The following is a 24844-nucleotide window of genomic DNA, read 5'->3' as shown; positions in this document are numbered from 1 at the left end:
AAGTGGAATTCCTTGGGACTAGACATGGCATTGTACCTCATGAAGCAGGGTGACTTGATCGAAATTCCTTGGAAGGAAACTCAAAAAAAAAAAAAAAAACTCTTGCATCAATGTCTCAAAGTCTTATTAGATATATACAAAAAACGAAGCTACCAAGTATTTGGGTGTTTGATGTATGCTCCACTATGTCATTCAGGGAACAGTAGTAGAGTAGAAATAGAGTTTGTGGTTGAGAAAGAAAAAAAAAATATGATAAAAAATATTCAAAGCCTAAGTCTTTGGTTTAATCGATGCTATGGTACTTGAAGGTGAGTAGTGTTCAAAAAATATGAGGAGATCCCTTGACCTTGATGCATGCTTGTTACTTAAATTGATGTGGGATGATAAAATTTAAGTGTGGGGGAACCGTTGACTCCTTGATCTTTAGGTAAGTATTTCCTTGAGATTGTGTGTACTATCATACTTATGCCATGAGAAAAATTTACATCATTCTTTTTTACTTATTGAATTTTGGGTCTATATTCACTGCAAACACCCACGAGACAAAACTCGTCCACTAGGAGTAACCTAGGGGTTTAAAGGCTTGTTGCACATGCTAAGTGCAACCGTGATTCCTACGAAAGTGAGTTAGGATTTCTTGCATTCTAGGTTAGTTTTTCTTTTTATTTACTTGAGGACAAGTAACGTTTAAGTGTGGGGGAATCTGATGAGCACATTTATGTGTGAAATCTTAGGGCATAAAGCATACATTTTACCACATTGGACAGAGTTACTTGGCGCTTTATTGTGCGTTTCAGGTTTTTGGGCTATTTATTGCTATTTTGGACTATCGGAGGCTACATCTCTAAATTTACACATAAAGCTGCCCAATATTTGTGCATGGCTGTAAAGATGACTAAATTTGGAGCAGGTTGGACGTGATGGAACGCAAGTACGCATTCGTGTAGGCCACCGTACAATCGATTATTCTTTTCAGCCCAAGAAATGATAATGGGCTAGAAATGGGCTGAAACGCAAGCCCGGGCCAGTTTGAATTTTTTGAAATTTATATTTGGCATCGAGGAAGACGATAATGATCAAGGGTTGAGATCCTCTCAAGCATTTACCTCTTTTTGCATTGTTTGTACAATTGGAGGAGAGAGAAAAGCCAAATGAGACCCACACCTGTTCACATGTGACCAAGGGTAGGATGGGAATAATTCTCAATGAAGCTACCAAGGACAAAAGAGGAATTTCATACCTAAATTAGAAGTATAGTGGGCTGCAAGCAAGGATCGAGCAAGATGGGAGAAATAGTAGGAGAGATAGGAGGAAAAAGATATTAAAGAAAAAAAAAAAGAAAAAAACAGATAATCTTTCTCCCTCTTTCCTAACTTCTTCTTCTCTTTCTCCCATTCACGTTTCTCTTTCCCCTCGTTCCTAACTTCTTCTTCTCTCTCTCCCCTATTTTATGTCTGCTTCACTTTTTATTTATATTTTATTTATTTTTTTTCTATTATCTTTTTTTTTCCTCTCTTATCCCATCACAAGCCCACGATTCCCATCTCTCTCTCTCCCTCTTTTCTATATCTTCTCTCTCCCACTTCCTCTTAAACTCTCTCTCCCTATCTCCTCTTACCCATCTCCCACTCACGTCTCTCACTCCCTCTTTCCTAACGTATTCTTTTCTCTCTCTTCCCCCCTTCTCTAATTAGATTTTTACATTCTCTCTATCTCTTTTCTCTTATCTTTTATTTTATTTTATTTTTTTTCCACCTTATCTCATCTCCACGATTTTTAGAGGGAGAGAAGCCCCAAATTCGTTGGAAGGCTCCGTCCCCCTCTTCTCCCCCTTAACCTATAAATACCCCCTCTTCTCTTGTAAAAGAATTCATTCAATTAGTGAAATTTTCTCTTCTTTTCCTATTTTTGGCTTTAGTTCGTAGTTTTGATTTCATAAATTAGTTCTCTCAAGTTCTTAGTTTTGCTTTCATGAGATTAGTTTAATGGTTGTAATTTTGATTTCATAAATTGGTTCCTTCAAGGTCTTAGTTTTGCTTTCATAAGAGTAGTTTAATGGTTGTAATAGGTTTAGTTTATGCTTCAATGTCTTTAATATGGTTGTAATAGTTTTAGTTTTAAACTTCCTAGTCTAAGCTCCTATGTTGATGACAAGACTTGGAGATTTAGAAGAGGAAGCCATGGTAAGTTCATGCAAGTATTCGTTCAGGCTTCTTCAATTAATCCAGTTCAAGTACATTTAGGTTTGCATTATCTAAACTCTCAATCTCATTCTCTCCTTCTCCTTCTTCTTCTTCTCCCTCTATTTCTTTTATTTTTCTTATGTGGTTACTTTGTTTATGTGGTTATATTGTTTATATGGATGTGGATGTGTGGCTGCATTTTTATTACTCCCAACTTGCGTTAGTATAGGATTTTATTTTTAATTACTCTCAATTTGCGTTAGTTTGATAGGTTAGATGTTCATGTGTTAGGACGCCAACTTAATCCCGTAGATGCGTTATTTGTTAGATCCGTTAGTTTATTTACCATTAATTTAGTAATATAAGTAATTTGGTTCACTTCGCATTACTTTTAAGATTAGTTAAATAGATTGGCGTATATCTCCTCGTGTTCGATCGGTAGCTACGATTGACCCGTATTGTTGCGGTTTTATTTTAACTCAAACACCTTCCTTCCTCGGCAGTTCCCTCCGAAAAAATCTCTTTTTTTGTTCCTTTGTTACTTGGGGTAGTAGGGAATGGCGGTGGCTGGGACAAGGGTAGGGTTGCAGGGAATGGAGGATGCCTGAGCGAGAAGGCAATGACAGGGGTAAATATGTCTAAAAAAAGTAAGTGTGGGAGGGTGAGACACTATTTTGTCCAGTTTTGTAAACCTTAACTTGTTTTTATCTATTTTTGTTAAGTCAAACATAGGGTGGACAGTTGTGTAAATGAAAACCCAAAAGTAACTAATCATGTAATTTTTCCATATTTTATTGGGAAAGAGAACACTACTTGGTCGCATGCATCGTGCCGCCCTTGCGCCAAGAAAGTTTTCTGCCACAACTCCCCTAATTTACAAAAGGTGGAAAGATTAAAATGGGGAGAATAATTGTACGAAAGATGTTTTTTGTAAGAGTGTGAGAAGCAAAGAAGCACTGCAACCCCCACAATCCAACGAAATCTGCTAATCAACCATCAATTGCATTTGGAGTGGCACTCCAGTACCCATGAATCGTCGTTGTCACAGGAGGAGGGAGATCTGATGGAGGCCTTTAACGTGTTTGACAAGCACGAGAACAACTCTATCTCGGCCCTAGAGTTGTAGGGGATCCTCAGGAAGCTCAAGATGCCCAAAGGCCGAGACATACATCAGTTGAGTTGAACAGATGATGATCTTCTCCATTGAGCGCAAAAGAAGCACGAAATGGAGTTGCAGGTAGTCCTCAAAAAGAACTTGTGAACGATTCTATCGCGATCGTGAACGATGGGACGAAAACTTTATTTTCTCCAGTCGAGTAAAAATTCATTAATTAGAGAGTAAAATTTTTCTACTTCCTTTTTAGAGCTTCGATTGTTTCGACATAAAATTTACCTAAAGAGAAACAATCATTGGAAAATTTTTCAACATGTAAAATTTGTTGAAATAAAAATTTTCATGCCAAAACAAATGGAGAAATGTATGAATTTTGTTAAAATTCTCCTTGTTATAAATTTGACAAAGTTCAAAACAAATAGCGAAAAAATAAATTTGACTGTAAAATTTTAGTTTTCACTTATTTTATGTTGAAACAAACAGAGCCAGAGTACACTTTTGAGAGTGCAGGGAATGTTCACATATGTGAGTGTACGCTAACAACTCACAACCGTTCAGATGGAATCTATTCTGTGGATGGCTATTCTGTGGATGAACCATCCACAGAATAGATTCCATCCACAGAATAGATTCCATCTGAACGACTGTGAATTGTTCACATACGTGAACATTCAAAAATGGGTTTTTGACTTTTGTCCACTGTTCTAGTTTAAAGGCATGCTTTTGGCTCATTTTTTGGTAGAAAGGGTCATGTGGTAATTGGAAAGAAAAAAAGAGGGAGAGAATTGGAAAAGGATGGAAATTCGGGCAACCATCTGTGTACTATTGTGCAAGAAATCCAAATTTAAGGAAGTTCTCCCATTAATATATATTCCTGTGATTATTTTCCATTCCGCGCGACTGCGAGGGAGAGGGAGAGGGAGAGGGAGAAGGGGCGATCGATAGCTCACTACTCTTCTGCTACATTCCAATTTCTGGAAGACCGATCGTTCCAGTTGATTATAAGTGAGGTTTGTTGACACTGCCCATGATCGCAGTCCTTTGCAAATCAACCTGAGAGAGAGAGAGAGAGGATTTTTCTTGATTGGTTTTGCTCAAATAAGTAGGAATTGTGACGTGGACACACAAATTAACAGAAGCTTGATACAGGGGCTTTCTTCTCAAAGATCAATGAGTAAAAAGTCAGAGTCCTCCAGTTCTGGATCGCGCTTATCCTGCACCACTTGCTTCGATGCTCTCTCGTTTTGCTATTGTACGCACACTTGCCTTCTCTACCATGAAACTCGGTTTGATTCATCTCTAAGAGCTTAGAATCCTTTGCATTTCGTTTTGTTACCTGCGTTCACCCATTTGAATACTACTGTTTTGAACTTTTCCTTTTTATCTTTTATTTTTCATATACGTTTACAATATTTCTGCCTCTTCGCTCTGCAGGGGTTCCCATGGTAGGAAAACAATCTTAAATGAATGAGTTGTCTCTTTTTGAATCTTAAACCTTGCTTGTTCAAGAATTTATGGAACAGGGAACGTTTCATAAATGCTGAATGTGGTGTAATGGGCAAACTGTTAGTGGCATTGATCTTATTGCACTTGAATATTTGACCAAATGGGCTGGAAGATCAAAGAATAAGAGTCACTATATAGGCTGAAGGTGTTGGCTGGAGGGAGTTTAGAGGTCTTATAGGAAGTGAAGAACCAATGTGCATATGTTATCAAAATGGTTCTAAACCCCCCCCCCCTCCCCAAACCAGAGGTGGTTAAAAGCTTTTCCCTTGGCAATCTCTTTTTATTATAGGGAAGTGCTTGGTTTAATTGGATCCCTAACTTAGATGGAATTTCAAATTTAATAATTTAGAGACTTACTGTGTACTAGGGTTTTGACAAGTTAAGGAGTCTCTTTTGGCCTTGGATAAAATGCTGCTGTAAGACTGTACCAAAATGAAAAGATGGTGGGAAATGATGAAGATTTTCTGAGGGTTTGAATTGGGGCATTTAGTTTTTGGTTTTTATTTGGTTAGGTGATGAAATGTTGACAATTGTTGGATCTGTAGTTTCCGTTGGAGTTTAAGGAATAGAGTTTCTAGAATTTGGAAATAAGGTTTTCAGAATTTAGAGTCAGAACAATCTGATTCAATATAATAGCTGGAAAAGAATACCCATTTAGGAATTATTATAAGAAATAAGGATAAAATAGAGAATAAAGAAGAGAAAAGAAGATAGATAAATTGAGGATATGGAAGACAACCCACCTAGGGTTCCAGCATATTTTTGTCTAGTCCATTTGGACCTTGTAAAGATTTGGGGATCTTTTCTTTCTTTATTAGAAAACTTTTTTGATTTATAGAGAAACCAAAGAAAAAAAGATGTATGGAAGAAATGGTAGTTTAATTTATTGGACAGAAATATGTGTATTGTATTATGGAATTTGATACTAATTGGCTTCACATCAATCCTCTTAAAAAATGTCTCCTATTATGGATTCATTACTTGCAACCTATGGAAAAAAAAATGTAATAAAATTCTCTTGAGGGTAGAAGAAAAAGAATACTACAAACCTATGCTGAAGTTTGACCTCATCAACTGGATTGAGCCTGCATTACCAAAGATTTGAAGCCCAAAGATTTGAAGACTTCCAAATGGAAGAAATGGGCTACAAGTAGTGGAGTGATTTAGAGTAAAATTTCATAGTAGGCTTGATAAGTTGCACTTTGTTTTGTACCAATAAAAAATGATAAACAGAAGAGAAAACAAAAAAGAGATACACATGTATAATTGATGTGTGATACTGGAATCTTAAAATTTCTCTGATTAAGCATTAGCTTACTACTTCAGCTTTAACCTGCTATGTAATTTTCTTGTTATCATTCTTTACCATCCTTTTTTACTCTTTGAACAAAGTTGAGTTGACTTAATTTCTAGCTGATATGTTTTTTGACTCCTGAACAAAGTTGAATTGAATTAAGTTTTAGGTGATGTTTTGGTTACATGAATATATTTTCATATTTGTTTATGCTTTTGTATTTTAGTATGAGGCTGTTGAACTGAAGGAAATTCATGTCTTGGCAGCTCCAGTTCACCAGATGCAGCAATATTACAGGCTTGGAGTACTTGACAACTGTTCTGAGAAGTGGAATGCCCTATTTGACTGTTTGAGTCTGAAAACAAAACGATCTTCTGAGATGAAGGTGAGTAATAACTGGCTCTATTTGTCATATTGAGGTTCATGCAACATGTTTATTTTTGCCTCCATAATGGGACCACCTAGTATGTTAGGCTAAGTACTTTTGATCCACTTCTTATCATCAAAATCTTTTCTATACTTACTTTTGATCCACTTCTTTTTGTGTTTGTATCATCAAGATATTTTCTATTTTGATGGTTTTGCCAACGGAGATCCTCCTAAGCCTAATATGTTTTATGCTGGCTTAGGCTTTAGTTGATTCAATGAAAATATTTTACAAGAACTGTCTTAAAAGCAAAAGGAAATTATATAGGCCTAAAGAGATAAGAATTTATTTTACTGAATGTAATAAAAAAATTTGGAAAACAACTTCCAGTTTCTTTTTTTCAATATTGTTCTTTAAAAAGGGTTGTGACCAGTCAAACAACGATTTGTGACATGCCTTATGTTGCAAACAGATTTGAATTGTCCAGTTTTTTAGATTTCTCAATTTAAACTGTCTATTTCACAAACCTTGAAACCTTGCTCTTCCTATTACCTGGAAAAAATAAAGGGCAAGCTCTATGAATAGGCTTTTTGCTGAAGTGGCTAAAAGGACAAATTCAAAATCCAGGATTGTATTTGTTGATTCTGAGAATGCTACTTCTAGAATTTTTAAAGAAGGTGATAAGGAAGCAAAGCAATAAGAAGTAATGGAACTGGAAGGGACAAAGAAATTGTTTACAGATTGGAATTATGTCAGTCAGCAGCAATCTGATAGTCTATGAAAGCAAAGGACATTGTAGATGAAGTTAATTTCTGAAACTTGACTCGTGAAGTTATTTCGATCCCTGTGGAAACATAAATATTTTTCCAATTTCTATACGTTTCACTCAGATTTTTGGCAATTTTCCCAATTTTTTTCAGATTCAAATCCTGGGGTAAGAGAAATAGCTGTTGGAAAAGATTCGTTGTAAACGTTTTGGAAAGAGTGCATTTGAAAAAGAGTCGTTGCTTGAGAAAGACATTGGAAGGGAGGGAGAAAGTGAAGTGGGCATTAAATACTCATCATCAGGGCTACATCTGTTTGTTGGAGACAAGTAAACAAAGGTGAGATACTTGATGGTGATATGGGTGGGGGGGGGGGACTTCTAGAAACGAAATATTGCTGGCATTGGACCTTCAGACAAGTCACTGGTTGTCGGGACTAGAGTTGCTTGCTGCTTATAGTTCACCCCCCACCATAGTTGCAGAGATGGGGTTGAAAATTTGAAAAAGGGAATCGTTGGCAAGGGGGGAGGCTGAGGATAGTTTGAGTGTGAGGGGTGTATCTTGTCTTTGTTACAGGAGTCAGTTCACAATGCTTTGTGACACTAAGAATAAGCCTTTGAAGAATAATGGTGCCATCTTGGTCCATGATACAAGTGCCACCCTTGGACCCCCCCCGTGGTCATATGACTGGATTCTTTTCCTCGGTCAATCATGCCCAAATATGTTTCTTTGTCATGTTGTAGTGTGGGAAAGATAATAACAATGATGATGATGATTTGATTTTCCCAGAATTTTTTTGCTGTATAGGTAAGCTACAAAACAAGCAGAACCTTAGTCTCATAGCAGGGATCCAAATATCTTTGAAGGATAACTAATATGCCTTTTGGGATGTTGGTGAAGTTGGCAAGGGAGTGAAAATCCCCTATTATGATTGTGGGTAATGCGTCCAAGGGAATTCAAAGGAGAAAATCCCAAAACAGAACTTAAGGAAGATGTATACCTCGATCATCCGATAGGCTGGTAATGGGAGCAAGGCAATGAGTATGGTGGGCAACCTGTTGCAAGTATTAGATTTGTGTTCTGTACAATAAGGGCAGTTCATTTTCTGAAATTCTGCCATGGCAAACACTTCTCTATTTTAAGATGTCAGGGACAAGCGTCTTTTCTTATTAGGTGTGCATTTTGGGGAATGGTAGGTTAGTTGATAAAGATATATTGCAAAAGAAATTGTACCAACTTATTAAGTATGCCATGGAAATGTTTGGTTTTGCCACTGGGTAATCCCATTATGCATGGTCATGACACAGCAATTTAAGAGTTTTGCTTTTGGTTTGAATTATCTGACTTGGCCATTTTGACCGACCCTGGTAAGATGCAGATTCTTCTTGCTTAAAATATGGGACAGATATATTAAGCTAATGTTTGGATCTCAAGCAAAGAAAAGAATAGAAAAAATAAAATAATAAAAATTTTGAATTTGAGGAGAGATGGACACATAAATCAATCATTACGTCATCGTGATTTTCGTCTTGTTATGTTTTTTCTCTTTACCTTTTCTATTCTTGGCATACAAACATAGTCTAAAGAAGAGGAGAACAGAAAGAAGGTTGACACATAAATCAATCATTACATCATCACATTTCCTTTAATTGTGCTCTCCTTCCCTTATGTTTTGTTGCTATGGTTTCATATTTGCAGTTTTTTATTGGTCCTCTTCATTTACAGTTGATGCGTAATTCTTACTTGACGGTATGACTTTTTGCTTTTCTCAGGAAATTTTGGAAACTCGTGAGAAAAGTAAACCTCACATCTGGACTTTTCGGACACCTGAAGAAGCTTCAGATCATTGGAATGAGCTGTTTGGCCATGTAAATGACCCAGAGTGACTAAATTGAAACTTATCCGTTTCCTTGCAGATGCAGATGATGGTGTGATTTAATGGTTTCTGTTTCCCCTGATATAATTCAACTGAGGTAGGAGAACATTCAATAATTATACATACAAGGGACAGTGACTGTTGAAAATCTCACATGGTTATCACTAGGGAATCTCCTTTTTCTGAAACCCTTACATTTTAATTTTTAGCCTTGAGTTAGAAGAATACGATTGACTCGCCTAATAAATTTTTTTTTTCCTTCCAAAGAAATTTGTAACTTGATTGATGATAAAATCCATTATATGATAGAAGAAGGTTGGTAAGCTATCACAATCGGGTGCTTTGAAAGGACTTAAGAGGTTAAAGACCATCTCTCTCTAATCTCCTCATGAGATGGTGTAGATGTGAGTACATAATTATCTTCAGAGATAATTACTGGAGTAAATAGAGATTCAGGTACTTATGGGACCAATTGGTTGTAAGAAGTATATATTTGTCAAAGATGTTGAGAAAGCAATATTGCAATTTGTAAGGCCTTTCAGTCACTAGTCTATCACTCTATCATCTGCAATTCTGCAATCTTGATGCCTAATAACCTATTGGGCAAAAGATCTATCTGATCGTGTAGCATCTGAACCAGTGCATGGGCCAATAAGAGTGATTTCAGGAGCATCCTGACTGAATGTGATTTTTTAGTTCATTGGGGGCTGAGTGATAATTTTACGTGATCTTACGTTTGGGTGCAGGAAACACATGACCGGTTAGCGTTCTTTTTCAATAACCTATTATATAGGAGATTAGATTTTGCTACTACTTGATAAAATCTAGAGTTTCTATCCCCTTGACATATGTATTGAGTTTTGGAATTTTTTAGTCCTGTAGAAACTTTTTAGGGGCAACTCCAACTCATTCAATTGAATTATACTATCCTTTTAATAGGATTTTGCCCCTGCAATTCAGCTAGTTTAGCTCAAATTGTGACTTGATAAATAAAACAATTTAAAGTAATTTACATAATTTAAATCAACTGCAAAAACATTTAGAGAGTATATGTAGAATGCAAGGATAAACCAATTAGTGTTAGTTTTTTTTTTTTATCAGTTTAGTATGATAATCAGTTCAATAGTATATTGGGTCTAATCGGTTTTAATCAGTTCAAAACCGATGGTTAAACGGTTTCACTTAAAACCAAGATTGAACCATTTAATAAATTGCTTCATTTCTTAATACCAAAATTGAACTGTTTTATAAACAATTTTCTGGTTCTGAACTTTTGATTGAAACGATTCGATTTGATTTCAATAAACAATTTAGGTTTGCATTTTGCACCATATTACTTCTAAATAAATGAGATTAAACTGTTTGTAACCAAACTGGCAGTTACAACATGCACTTGTAACCTCTTTTCTCTTTTTTGACATTGTTAAATACACAAACCACATGCCAATACTCAAAAGGTTAACCGATATTTAAGATTGCAGAATTTTATACAAAACTAGGTATACTTGACACGATTGATCCAAGAGTTGGGGTTTGACATTGAAGGACTTATGCGGCTCTACTGTGATAACAGAACACTTATAAGCATTGTTCAACATGACAAAACAAAACATATCAAAGTAGATTGGCACTTCAAAAGGAGTAGATAGACTGACTTCGTTCCCTTGGTCATATCACTTTCAGCATTTTTAATGAGGTCATTTTTGTCATTTTCTTACCCATTCTCCTCCCCTCCCCCTTGCCATCTTTGTTTCAGAATTGAAACCTCTTCAACCATCGCCCATGATGGAGCTTCCCTTCCTCTCTGCATCTCGCTGACAAGCACCACCGCTTCCTCCTCCAAAGACTCCCCTTCTTCTGACATCTATCAGGCGGTTTTCTGCCCCCCATCATTTTTTCTCTTTCCTTCACCGCCCCCTTCATCCCCTTCCTACCTTTCCCCCATCCCAATTCCGAAACTCCTTTATATAATTTGGAAAAATGTTCTCTGTGCCGGGGGCGTAGGCTATGCCCAGACACATGGGGGTGGGTGCCATGACCACCCTGCCCCCCTGAGTGGCAGGCACATGTGTCTGGGGGCAGCCTGCGCTACGGCACAGAGAACATGAGCCCATATAATTTATAAACCAACTTTCTACCAATTTTGGTTTCATTCGGTGAACTTGGTTGTGGAGAGACGTGCCTTTCTCTTCTGCCATGCCTAGAGGACTAGGCGATTCTCTGTAGAGATGGCATATGGCCAATGAACATACCACCAAGCACCACAGATTCTTAATTCGCTGCTTACCCACGAGGAAACAATTTCTAAGCAGTGAAGCTCCAACCTTCATTCAGAAGGGCGTCGTCTCTTGCTTTATACTATTTGTGGCATTTATTCTCGAAAAATTATCTCCTCCAGTTCCCTGCCCGGCCCAGTTCCCTAGTTCCTCTAATAGGGGGTGGTGGACCCCACCCAAACAGAGTGTTCAGGCAGGGGTAGGGTGATCATTCCAGCCCCCTTATCGGAGGAATTGGAGAACTGGCCGTGCATGGAACTGGAGGGGATAAAACCTCACCAATTAACCATCTTTTCTTGACGTTCTATTTGTTTCGATGTAAAATTTTCATAAGTAAAATTTTATGTCGAAAAATTTCCATGTAAAATTTTCCATGTTTTTTTTTATTTATTTTACATTGTAAAATTATTTAAGATAATTACATAATATGCCATTATCCCAAAATTGAATTAGGCCACCCATAATATTGTAAAAACAATGTATTCACATAGGGCACACAAATACATAAGCCTTATGAGATCCATCTAAGGTAACAAAATTTCCAACATGAGACAAGACATACCTTCGTAAATTCTAGAAAAATGTTCTAATTTCTTAATAATCATTTTTTTCTAGACCCATAAGGTAGGCAACTCTAAATTGATAATTTTGAGAAGAGAAAAGACTCTATGAATATAAGGTGTAAGAAACATCCACTCCCATTTGATTTTTTTTTTTAACAATTTTTTCTCTCAAGATATTTAATTAAAAAAAATCCATGTATATAGTTATTACCCACACCTCATGTTCAGAGAGCCCATTCTCTTTTGAAAATTATAATCTATATCAAACAAAGCTTAACGTTGGTAAATGCTTTGATCATTTATCAAGATTTACTAATTTTGACTTGAGAATTTAAAGTTGTATCTTAAATAATGTCCTATATGCATGAGGAACTGAATTGTGCTTTTGCTGGGTGTTGAAGTGATGCATATGGTATTTACCTAAAAAAAAGAAGTGATGCTTATGATCATGGTGATTAAAGAATAATTTAAACATGGAAAGATTGATGAGTCATAAAACTAATTTGGAGTCTAGAGAAAAATGTGGTAGACATTACATGTGAGCTCAGAAAAGCAAAACAAAAATTATTTGGCTAAACGAGTATCTGAAATGGGGAAAAAAAGGAGTAAACAGAATTTGTCTTTGGAAATCAGCAAATCAGAGTATCCATGAGAAATAACAAAAATTACGCTTTGTAGAAGCCCCCATCTTGCTTTGCTCAACTCTCTATAGTGTCTTGCATATATTCAAATTGGATTTTTTAGATCATGAATTATTAAATTACCAAGAGGAATAGATGCAATGACAATGTTGCTTAAAATGCAAGATCCAAAAATTGCAATAACAATTAATTGAGAGAGGCGGGAGATGGAGCATGAACAAGGGATGAGAGGTGAAAGGTGGGAGAGGGGGGCGGGAACAGGGGATGAGAGAGGTGGGAGATGGGGGTGGGAGTTGTGTATTCGAGGAAGATGAGAGGTGGGAGTAGAGGTTTTTTTTTTTTTGGCAAGTGGGGATTGTGCGTGTGAGAGGTTAATAGGGAAGGTAGGTTTAATTTGATGTATAAAGGCAAAAACTGGAAATAAAAAAAAAAAACTTAATTAACTAGTTCAGGGTTATCTAGATTTAGGCATCCCAAACATAATATTTGAAATGTTGAGAACCTTAACTGTAATTTCTTGAAACGTCAGGGACCTTAAGTATTATTTACCCGAAAGAAAAAAAAAATGAAAGAATGAGAAGAAATAACGTGAAGAAGACAGGGTCAAGTTGAGCCGAGCCGAGCTCGGTTCGAAGCCTCAACCCTAACCCGGACCAGCCAGGCCTTAACTCAGGGCCAGAAATTCCTAAACCTAATCCACCCTAGGGCAAAGATATCTCAAGCCAGGTCCTGTTCGGGCTCAAGGGGGTGTCCGGGCACGCTCAGGCATCAGGTTAAAACTTGCACCCCTTGTTGTGGGCTTTAAAATGTGATATCCTTGTACTAGATATCCTTGTTAAAGCAGTCCTCTTCGCTTACATATCTGCTACCCCATTAATCTCTCTGAAACAATGGGTTATCTTCCACACCACCTTTGCAAGATAGCCACTGTAAAACCTCCATCTCTGCTGAAATTCCTAAGGAAGAGAATTATTGTCCACACAACTCACCAACGCAGTCGAATCGCTTTCAATCCACAAATACTCCACCTGCAGTCGTATCGCCTGTTGCATGCCATTGAGTAGACCCTCAATTTCCGCCCTGAAGTTTGATCCCACACCTATGCAATAAGAGAAGCAGCATCTAGATCGCCCATTATGATCTCTTAGAATTCCTCCAGCTCCTGATCGCCCTGGATTTCTAATAGAGCACCCATCTATGTTAAGTTTGACCCATCCCTGAGCTGGAAGCTGCCAAAAAATTTAGGTAATCAGCCTTCAAGGCTGTCGATTAACCTTGAGAGAAAGCTTCCTTGATAGCAGTAGGTCAGCCACCGTAGATATTTGCACCGGTTCCAAAGTTGAAACATCAATTAAGTCCTTCCAAATACCTTTTAACACTGCTGTTTGATTGCGTTGCACAGTCTCGAACCTCCGCCTATTTCATTCCATCCAAATGTGGTATGGCACTAGTATGACCAACGCTGGCCATATTTTTTAGAGCACCACACATGCCTTTTTCCTCCTCCGCCATGAGAGCACCACACAAGACATTGATTTAGCATTGATGATCTTATTCATTTTAGTTTGCATAGATTGAAATTTGACAGTATTTGGAGTTTTAAGATGATACTAATTTTTAGTTTTGAATTTTCAAGGGTTGTAATAAAGACTTTTGGATGACAGTATTTGCATAGTAGTTACTTTTATCTTTACTTGTGGTGCCACCAGCTCACTGAACCATAGATTTTTAGATCCTAATGAGATTTATTATTAATTAAGACTTCCGCTGTATTTATTCTAAGACTTGATAATATGAAATGATCTTTTCAGATGATTGATGGTTTATCATTGTTCACGATCATAACCCGTATTTCGATCTTGGTTATCGGGATGACCCATACTCCTAGGGTGGGTTTTGGGGCGTTATAGCTTTGGTATCAGAGCAGTGGTTTGGGGTTGAACTTTGATCTATAAAATCACATGAGAATTATTGGAGATTGGTTTAGTTAATCTTGAACTTAGAAACTGGTGAGATAGGATTTTGAGAACTTAGAGACATTACACCTAGGATTGAACTATTAACCCTTGGGAAGTTTGTCTTGACTTTGTATGTATTAGAATTTTGGCATGGAGATGATTTAATATTTCGAACTAATGTGTACCTATTATTGGTAGGTCCAATGCCTCCCCGTAGACAACCGCCTCCACCACCACTAGCTGAGAATGCTACATCACCTCAAGATGCCCTACCACCACCACCACCTTTGGCAGCTGGGGTTACTCAGCAAGATTTTATGGGAGCATTCATAACATTTATGAACTTTTTGTAGCAACAGGCCACAACTGGAGGTAATTAGACGCAACAGTTTCAACAAAATGCACGAAGAGCAGATTAGACTAGAAGGGTCATAGAACGATTTAATAAGCTGGGGCCACTTGCTTTCAAGGGAGTGGGACCCGACCCTAGATGGCCATCTGTTTGGGTTGAAGAGATGGAGAAGATTTTTGATGTGATGGAATGCATAGATCCTCAAAAAGTTATGTGTGCTACTTTCATGTTGAGGGAGGAAGCTTATAACAGGTGGAAGACTACCAAACAGATTTTAATAGCTGAGAACCTGGTGATTACTTGGGCAAGGTTTGTAGAGGTTTTCTACAAGAACTACTTCCCTGAAAGCCTAAGAGAGAGAAAAGAAGTTGAATTTTTACATTTGACCCAGGGGTTAGACTCAGTGATGGCTTACAAAAAGAAATTTGAAGAATTGCCATAGTTTGCACCAGACCACATCGATACGAATGCCAAAAAGGCAAAGAAATTTTTGAGAGGGTTAAAGCCCCAATTGAAGGGAGCGATCATAGTACTGGAGTTGAAATCATATATTGAGGTACTACACAAAGCACTTATCCTAGAGGAGAGTCTAAGGGACACCACTCAGGGTAGTACTAGCAAGGTACAAAGGAAGAGGCTCATGGAGATACAACACTCTAGGGATGACAGACCCTAAAGGCATCAGAAGACGCATCACGAGCAAACATCTCAGACTACTTGTCAAAATTGTGGGAAGTACCATAATGGATCATGCAGACAGGGAGCAGATCATTGCTTTAGATATAGAGGAAAAGGCCATATAGCAAAAAATTGTGCTACACCTCCAGCTCAGAATGTGCCACAAAATGAAAAGCAGACTGCTCAGGCACCCATGCTGCAAATGATATTTCATAGGCCATCTTACTAGGGGCAGCCTACTCATCAGAGACAGCAGTAGCCCCTGAGGCAACAACAGAAGCAGATACACCAGACTGCGCAGGCGGGCATGCACAAAAGACCTAGGCTAGAGTTTTTGCTCTGACGACAGAGGATGCTGAGGCGTCACCCACAGTGGTTACAAGTAAGCCTACATTTGAGGACTTGATTTATTGTATAAATTGATGATTAATTTGATTGATTGATGAATTGCATCCAAAACTGGAAAATGAAAACTAAAACCTAGAACATATTTTAGGTACACTGAACATTTCCACCATATCTGTCAATGTATTATTTGACTCGGGTCAACACACTCCTTTCTATCTAAATCATTTTCTAAGAAGATTAGTGTTGACCCTAAACCGTTAAGACCCTCCCTATTGGTGACCTTACCATCTGGAGAAAATTTGATTGTAAACACTGTTTTTGAGTTTTGTTTGGTTCAGATAGAGGGTAGAGATATGCCAGTAAACTTAATTCTTCTTGACATGGCAGACTTTGATGTCATACTGGCATGGATTGGTTATCTACTTTTCATGCTAGAATACAGTGCTATGAGAAGGAGATAGTTTTTAGACCTAAGGATGATAATGAATTCAAGTTTATTGGGTTGAGGACGGGTAAACATGCATCCCTTTGATATTAGCAGTACGTGCAAGGAGGTTACTCGCTCAAGGTTGCCATGGCTTTTTGGCTTCTCTAGTTGATTTCAAGGATGAAGAGCAGCAGTTGAAGGATATCCATATCGTTAGAGACTTCCCAGATGTGTTTCTCGATGACCTTGTTGGGTTACCACCCGATAGGGAATTGGAGTTTGCCATTGATCTAGCACTTGGTATGGCGCTGATCTCTAAAGCACCATACTAAATAGCACCATTAGAACTGAAAGAGTTGAAAGACCAATTGCAAGAGTTATTAGAGAAAGGGTATATCAGACCTAGTGTGTCTCCTTAGGGAGCACCAGTGTTATTTGTTAAGAAAAAGGATGGAACCTTAAGATTGCGCATTGACTATAGAGAATTGAACAAGGTGACCATCAAGAACAGATACCCTTTACTTAGGATCGATGACTTGTTCGATCAGTTGCAGGGTGCGAGTGTCTTTTCTAAAATTAACTTGAGATCTGGGTACCACCAGTTAAAGATCAAAGGAGAAGACATACCAAAAACTGCATTCAGAACTCGTTAGGGCCGCTATGAGTTTGTCGTTATGCCATTTGGATTGACTAATGCACCAGCTGCATTTATGGATTTGATGAATAGGGTATTCCATGACTTCTTGGATAAATTTGTTATTGTATTTATAGATGATATCTTAATATATTCCAAGAATAAAGAACATCATGAGGAACATTTAAGGGTTGTACTGTAGAGACTCAGAGAAAAGAAATTATATGCCAAGTTGAGCAAGTGTGATTTTTGGCTTGACCAGGTTGTATTTTTGGGTCATGTTATATCATCTAGTGGGATTTCAGTTGATCCTACTAAAGTCAAGACGGTTATAGATTGGGCCAGACCGACCACAGTGACTGAGATCAGAAGCTTTTTAGGCTTGGCTGGTTATTACAGAAGATTTATTGAAGGCTTCTCCAATATTGCTATACCTTTAACTGGACTTACCAGGAAGGGTGTGAAATTTAATTGGTCAAAGGAATACGAGAAAATTTTCCAAGAATTGAAGCATAGATTGGTGACGACATTAGTATTGACTATACTAGTAGGAACTAGAGGGATGGTTATTTACAGTGATGCTTCACACAAAGGTTTGGGTTGCGTGCTTATGCAACATGGTAAGGTTGTAGCCTAAGCTTTGAGGCAGTTGAAAGATCATGAGAAGAACTATCCCACACATGATTTAGAACTGACAGCGGTGGTGTTTGCACTCAAATTTTGGCGGCATTACTTGTATGGTGAGAAGTGTGAGATTTACACAGATCACAAGAGCTTGAAGTATTTCTTCACCCAGAAAGAACTAAATATGATACAAAGATGGTGGTTAGAGCTAATAAAGGACTATGATAGTGACATTCACTACCACCCAGGGAAGGCAAATGTGGTTGCGGATGCATTGAGCAGAAAATCACAAGGACTTATAGCAGCCATTTTGACTGAATAGATACGTCTTCAGGAGGACATCAAGAGCCTGGAACTAGATTTGATTGTCAGTTGCCCTGCAACATTATTTTCCAAATTGACTATCCAACCATCATTGATTGACCAGATTAAATTAGCTCAGACTATAGACCCTTACATGGTGAAGATCAGAGGTGAAATCCAGGCAGGGAAACAAACACTGTTCCAATTAACAGAGGGCGAAGTTGTGATGTATGGCACTCGCTTGTGTATACCAGATAACATTAAGCTGAGGGAGTTAATTTTGAAGGAGACCCATTATTCTCCTTACACCATTCATCAGGGCGGTACCAAGATGTACTGGGATCTAAAGGAACATTATTGGCAGAACAATATATAGAGAGAAATTGCTCTGTATGTGGAAAAATGTTTGATTTATCAGTAAGTGAAAGCTGAGCATCAGAGACCATCAGGATTGTTGCATCGATTGAAAATTCCATAGTGGAAATGGGAACATATAAGTATGGACTTTGTCACTGCACTGCCGAAGACCCCTAAGGGACATGATTCAGTTTGGGTAGTGGTAGATCGTCTAACCAAGTCGGCAAATTATATTGCTTACTCTATGAAGTATTCTTTGGAGAAGTTGAGTCAGTTGTATATTGATGTGATAGTCAAACTTCATAGAGTGCTAGTTTCAATAGTGTCAGACTGAGACCCAAGGTTCACGTCCAGATTTTAGAAGAGCCTACATGAAGGCTTGAGGACAAGACTGAAGTTTAGTACAGCTTTTCACCCATAGACAGATGGACAAAAAGAGAGGGTGATCCAGATACTTGAAGACATGTTGAGAGCCTGTGCTCTAGACTTGAAAGGAAACTGAGAGAAACACTTGCCTCTAGTTGAATTTGCACACAACAACAGTTTCCAAGCGACCATTGGTATGGCCCCATACGAAGCATTATATGGCAAGAAATGCCGATCTCCTCTTCACTGGAATGAGGTTGGTGAACGAAAAGTTATGGGACCAGAATTGATACAAGAAGCTCAGGAGAAGATACAGCTCATACAGAAAAGAATCAAGGCAACACACGACAGACAGAAGATCCACACCGACACAAAAAGGAAGGAGTTGGAATTCAATGTGGGAGACAATGTTTTCTTGAAGATTGCACCAATGAAGGGCGTAGTAAGCTTTAACAAGAAAGGAAAACTTAGCCCTAGATTCATTGGTCCGTTTGAGATTTTGTAGAGGGTCGGACCAATAGCTTACCAACTTGCACTACCTCCAACTTTAGCCAGAGTACATGATGTCTTTCACATCTCATTACTCAAGAAATACATTGTAGACCCATACTCCTAGGGTGGGTTTTGGGGCGTTACATTAATAGTGCAAGGCACTTGATCAGAGGGATGCCCCATTTGTTAATGCCATAAATGAGCCTTCTCAAGTTTATCTTGTTGAGAAACAAACGCTCCTTTTGACAGATCCAACAAGTAAAGCCCTTGATAAAAACAACCTTCACCAATCGTCCTCCTAGTGATTCTGTCCTGAAAGATTACCTTATTTGGCAAAAAATTGACATTACACTTTAATCTTTAGTAAGGTTACTAACAGACAATAAATTTGATGCAAGAGCTCGAGGGAACGAATAAGACATCAGTAATGGCAGAAAAACTATAAGTTTTCCAATTCCCTCAACCACTACTCGATTGCTATTGGCCACGGTAATGGGAGGTCGAGTATGATCAGTTATGATATCAAACAGGTAATTTTTAGAATAGCACATGTGATCTGTGGCACCCGAATCAACAATAAAATAATTTTGAGACAACGTAGAGAGGGCAAATGTATTACCAGATGTCTGAACAATACTGCTGGAATAAAAAATTGGCTGGAAAGTACTGTTATGTTGAAAGAATTGTTGATGTTGGTGTGCAATTTTTCCCAGAGAATCCTGGAAATCGGTCACACTAGCTTGTGCAACATCTTTGGTGGATTTTGCCCCTTAACTTTGTTGAGACGAAGATGTGGAAACAAGATCCAGCACCTGTCTTTGGTGTGACCATCCTTATTACAATGATAAGAAACACAAGAACCAGATCCACGTCCTATCTCCTTGCCTCTTATAGAGTAAGATCGCCCACCATTGTCAATGTGAGAATTACTATTGGCAACATGTGCAGTGTTTTCTACAGTTCCTCCTCCACTTATGGATTCAGAGTGTATTACCCTACGTCTAGTTTCTTCTCTCTGTATGATCGCACAAATAGTAATAAAATTTAAAAGAATAGGACTCATAAGAATCTTCCTTTAAGGTCTTCATACTCAGGCTCAAAGCTGACCAATAGTTGGAAAATTTTATCCTGTTCTTCACGCTGAGTATAGGTGTCTACAGATTAGGCAGGTGGCCTATACAGCCAAAATTCATCCCATTTTTTCTTTAGGTTACCAAAATGTTCAGTGAAAGTTTGATTTGGTGCTTGCTTGATATCTACGATGCGGGCAGCATTATCGACATGGCCATACATGTCATTTAATGATCCCACAGGGATTTAGATGTCTCAGCGTATGCAAATATTTCATATATTTGGGGTTCCATAGAATTAAAAAGCCATGACATAACCATGCTGTCAGTGGCAAGCCATTCAACATATTTAGTGTCACCACTATCAGGGGCCTTTATTTAGCCATTAACATACCCCAATTTTGATCTACCTCCAAGAGCTATGGAATCAGCTCGAGACCAGGGTAGATAATTCAAACCATTTAACAAAAGACACGTGAGACGATTATGCAATTCAGCCCCACCATTTTTACCATTAACATCTGAACCAGTACTTGAACCACTCATGATAATAAAAGAGAAGGTGAAACAGAAACTTATTTGAGAAAGGAAGCAAACACGATGGCACAGAGAATGCACCAAAGTACAACCAATGACACCAAGGATGCACTGAATCAGTATGAGGAATCCAGATTGTACAACAATAGTGCACAACAGCACACCAAGAGCACTCACTTGTAGCACTCACCTCAGCACCGAGAATAAATAGCACAAAGAGATCATAGAAGGAGACCGCACTGAGCACCAAGAAAAATTTTAGGGAAGGAGTAAGGATGTGAATACAGATTCAAAAAATTTCGTCATTCACAGATTCGACGAAGCTCTGATACCATGTTCATAATTCTCACACATACAAACGACAAATAAAGTTAACGTGGTTTGGCCATTGTTGCCTACTCTATGAAGAGGTGAGTTCATTGAGTTTAATAGGTTTTACAATAGAGACCTATATTAACACGATTGTTGTGATCATGGTTCTTGTGAATCACTAATTTATCTCCTACCATATAGGGATTATTTTCTTTCATAACAAAAAAATCACAATCTGCCAACCTAATCTTATCTTCACGATCTTCACAGCTTGGCAACCTTATCAGATGAAAGCCTAACAACTTGATCTGATCAACACCATTTGATTTTATTTTTGAGTTGAAAATATATTCATTGTGAATTCATTCGTTCAATCTATTGTCTTAAAATTCAGTAATCCCTTCTCTCAGTTTTGCAGTCGGGGAATATTGGTGATCCCTCAAGTCGTAGGTCACAACCAAAGCTTCAGAAATATCATGGCAACTTAATTAGTCTTCTTTTTCACCAATTTGTCGAGTACCCTAACCTCACAAAGACTATCTGGTGAACTACACAGTTGTGAGTCATGAATCCTGTGACTGAATACTTGAAAGGGAGAAGAACAACCCCTTTTATTTTCTCGTTTCTTTGTGAGAAACTCAAACAAAAACTGATTTTGAGAGAGTTGGCAAATCCATCCCTAATGATTCTTCAAGCCCTTATTCACCAAATGCAATCCAATGCTTCACAAGAAGAATAATCTCATACTCATCTTAGAAAAAAAATTACACACTCCAAAGTAAGAGAATCGCCGGGGACCACTGCTTTCCATCGGATTAGACCTCAAAATAGCATGAATCGAAGTACAACCCTATACAGGCAAACTATTCCTTAATTAGAAACCAAATAACTAATTTATAGCAGACTACATTTAATTTGATTGAATCATCGAATTGTATAACAATGAATAACTTGATGAGTCGGTTATGGGTGATGACTCAATAATTGTATGACCATCTTCCACTCTTTCAAGTGGTGATGCTAGAAAAGGCTTTGGCGGCATTTGTAGAAGCTCCGTGGGGGATTCTAACATTTCAATGACTTTGCTCATGGAAGGTTAAAAGATGTAAGCTATTATTCTATAGAAAGAATCATTTGAAAGGTTAAAAGATGTAAGCTATTATTCTATTGAAAGGGTATCTCATCTCTATCTCCCACTCAATTCATGGAATCTAAGAAACAACCACTTACCTTTTAGGTTCCCTTTTTATCTTTCTTTCTTTCCCCTTTTTTTTTTTTATAATACTTCTATAGATTATAAACATACTAAGATACTAAGTTGTATATCTAAAGAAAAAACATGATTATGTTTCAAGTAGCTTTGATCTTTTTCTTTTCTTTACTCAGTTTGGTTTAGAATAATAGCATAACAGAAATTGGCTGGGAAGTACTGTTATGTTGTATGAGTTTGTTGAAGTTGGTGTGCAATTTTTCCCAGAGAATCCTGAAAATCAGTCACACTAGCTTGTGCAACATCTTTGGTAGATTCTGCCGCTTTGTCTTTGTTGAGACGAAGATTTGGAAACAAGATCCAACAACTGTCTTTGGTGTGACCATCCTTATTACAATGATCACAATGATAAGGAACACGAGAATCGAATCCACGTCCTATCCCCCTGCCTCTTGTAGACGGAGATAGCCCACCATTGTCAGTGTGAGAATTACTATTGGCAACATATGAAGTGTTTTCTATAGTTCCTCCTCCACTTATGAATTCAGAGTGCATTACCCTACGTCTATTTTCTTCTCTCTGCATGGTGTCACAAATAGTAATAAAATTTGGAAGAATAGGACTCATAGGAATCTACCTTTAAGGCCTTTATACTCTAGCCCAATGTCGGCCAATAGTTGGAAAATTTTATCCTGTTCTTCACATTGAGTATAGGTGTCTATAGATTGGGTAGGTGGCCTATACAGCCAAAATTCATCCCATTTTTTCTTTAGGTTACTAAAATGTTCAGTGGAAGTTTGATTTGGTGCTTGCTTGATATCTAAGATGCGGGCAGCATTATAGGCATGGCCATACATGTCTTTTAATGATCCCATAGGGATTTAGACGTCATAGAGTATGTAAATATTTCATATATTTGGGGTTCCATAGAATTAAAAAGCCATGGCATAACCATGCTGTTAGTGGCAAGCCATTCAGCATATTTAGTATCACCATTATTAGGGGCCTTTATTTAGCCATTAACATACCCCAATTTTGATCTACCTCCAAGAGCTATGGAATCAGCTCGAGACCAGGATAGATAATTCAAACCATTCACCAAAAGAGACGTGAGACGATTATGCATTTCAGTCCCACCATTTTTACCAGTAACATTAGAACCAGTACTTGAATCACCCATGATAATAAAATAAAAGGTGAAACAAAAACTTATCTGAGAAAGGAAGCAAACACGATGACACAGAGAATGCACCGAAGTATAACCAATGACACCAAGGATGCACCGAATCAGTATGAGAAATCCAAATTGTACAACATTAGTGCACAACAGCACACCAAGAGCACTCACTTGTAGCACACACCTCAGCACCAAGAATGCATAGCACAAAGAGATCATAGAAGTAGACCCCACAGAGCACCAACAAAACTTTTAGGAAAGGAGCAAGGATATGAATACAGATTCAAAAAATTTCGTCATTCGCAGATTCAATGAAGCTCTGATAGCTTGTTCATAATTCTCACACACAAACGGAAAATCAAGTTAACGTGCATGGTTCGGCCACTGTTGCCTACTTCATAAAGAAAACCCAGTTTTATTTATCGTTTTGGGGTGAGTTCATTGAGTTTAAATAAGGTTTACAATAGAGACCTATATTAACACGATTGTTGTGATCACGGTTCTTTTGAACCACTAATTTATCTCCTAGCATATAGGGATTATTTTCTTTCATAAGAAGAAAAGCACAATCTGCCAACCTAATCTTATCTGCAAGATCTTCACAGCTTGGCAACCTTATCGGATCAAAGCCTGGCGACTTGATCTAATCAGCACCATTTGATTTTGTTTTTGAGTTGAAAATATTTTCATTGCGAATTCATTTGTTCAATCTATTGTCTTAAAATTCAATCATCCCTTCTCTTAGTTTTGCAATCGGGGAATATTGGTGATCCCTCAAGTCGTAGGTCATAGCCAAAGCTTCAAAATTATCATGGCTACTTAATTAGTCTTCTTTTTCACCAATTTGTCGAGTACCCTAACCTCACAAAGACTATCTGCTGAACTACACAGTCGTGAGTCATGAATCCTGCGACTGAATACTTGAAAGGGAGAAGAACAACCCCTTTTATTTTCTCATTTATTTGTGAGAAATTCAAACAAAAACTGATTTTGAGAGAGTCAGCAAATCCATCCCTAACGATTCTTCAAGCCCTTATTCACCAAACGCAATCCATTGCTTCACAAGAAGAATAATCTTGTACTCATCTTAGTAAACAAATTACACACTCCAAAGTAAGAGAATCGCAAGGGACCCCAGCTTTCCATTGGATCAGACCTCAAAATAGCATCAATCGAAGTACAACCCTGCACAGGAGAGAGATCCGAAGTCATGGATGAGCAAGGAGAGAAGAAAAAATCCTACGAGATGAAGGAGAACAATGAAAGAGACTAATAGGAGTGAAACTAGTTGGTACAAGAGAAAGTTTTGAGAACAAGGCAACAAGAATGAAACCGGCTTGAGTGTCCATTTGTGAATCTCTTCTCTTCTCAGGGCGGTTAATATTGAGAATCCGGAGGAGTGGCTTGAGCTGGAG

The 24844-nt window shown here is 37.9% G+C and overlaps 1 protein-coding gene across 1 annotated transcript; it reads left to right on the top strand.

The window, feature by feature from the left end:
* The first annotated feature begins 4281 nt into the window (after positions 1-4281).
* On the top strand, positions 4282-9233 carry LOC122646904 (uncharacterized protein C227.17c-like). Its single transcript, XM_043840539.1, has 3 exons — positions 4282-4549; positions 6364-6482; positions 9001-9233. The coding sequence occupies exons 1-3, from the start codon at positions 4468-4470 to the stop codon at positions 9112-9114; spliced, it is 315 nt and encodes a 104-aa protein (XP_043696474.1). The 5' UTR covers positions 4282-4467; the 3' UTR covers positions 9115-9233.
* The last annotated feature ends 15611 nt before the right edge of the window (positions 9234-24844 follow it).

This window comes from Telopea speciosissima, chromosome 11, assembly GCF_018873765.1.
Source record: "Telopea speciosissima isolate NSW1024214 ecotype Mountain lineage chromosome 11, Tspe_v1, whole genome shotgun sequence".
Lineage (NCBI taxonomy): Eukaryota > Viridiplantae > Streptophyta > Magnoliopsida > Proteales > Proteaceae > Telopea > Telopea speciosissima.
This window is presented reverse-complemented; position numbering and strand designations above follow the sequence as displayed.

What these genes read in the sequence shown, in the direction of transcription:
- LOC122646904 (XM_043840539.1), top strand. Translation starts at nt 4,468, where the DNA reads ATGAGTAAAAAGTCAGAGTCCTCCAGTTCTGGATCGCGCTTATCCTGC. An exon ending in TGCTCTCTCGTTTTGCTATT is followed by an intron (nt 4,550 to 6,363) that starts GTACGCACACTT and finishes ATGTCTTGGCAG; the next exon opens with CTCCAGTTCACCAGATGCAG. An exon ending in AACGATCTTCTGAGATGAAG is followed by an intron (nt 6,483 to 9,000) that starts GTGAGTAATAAC and finishes TGCTTTTCTCAG; the next exon opens with GAAATTTTGGAAACTCGTGA.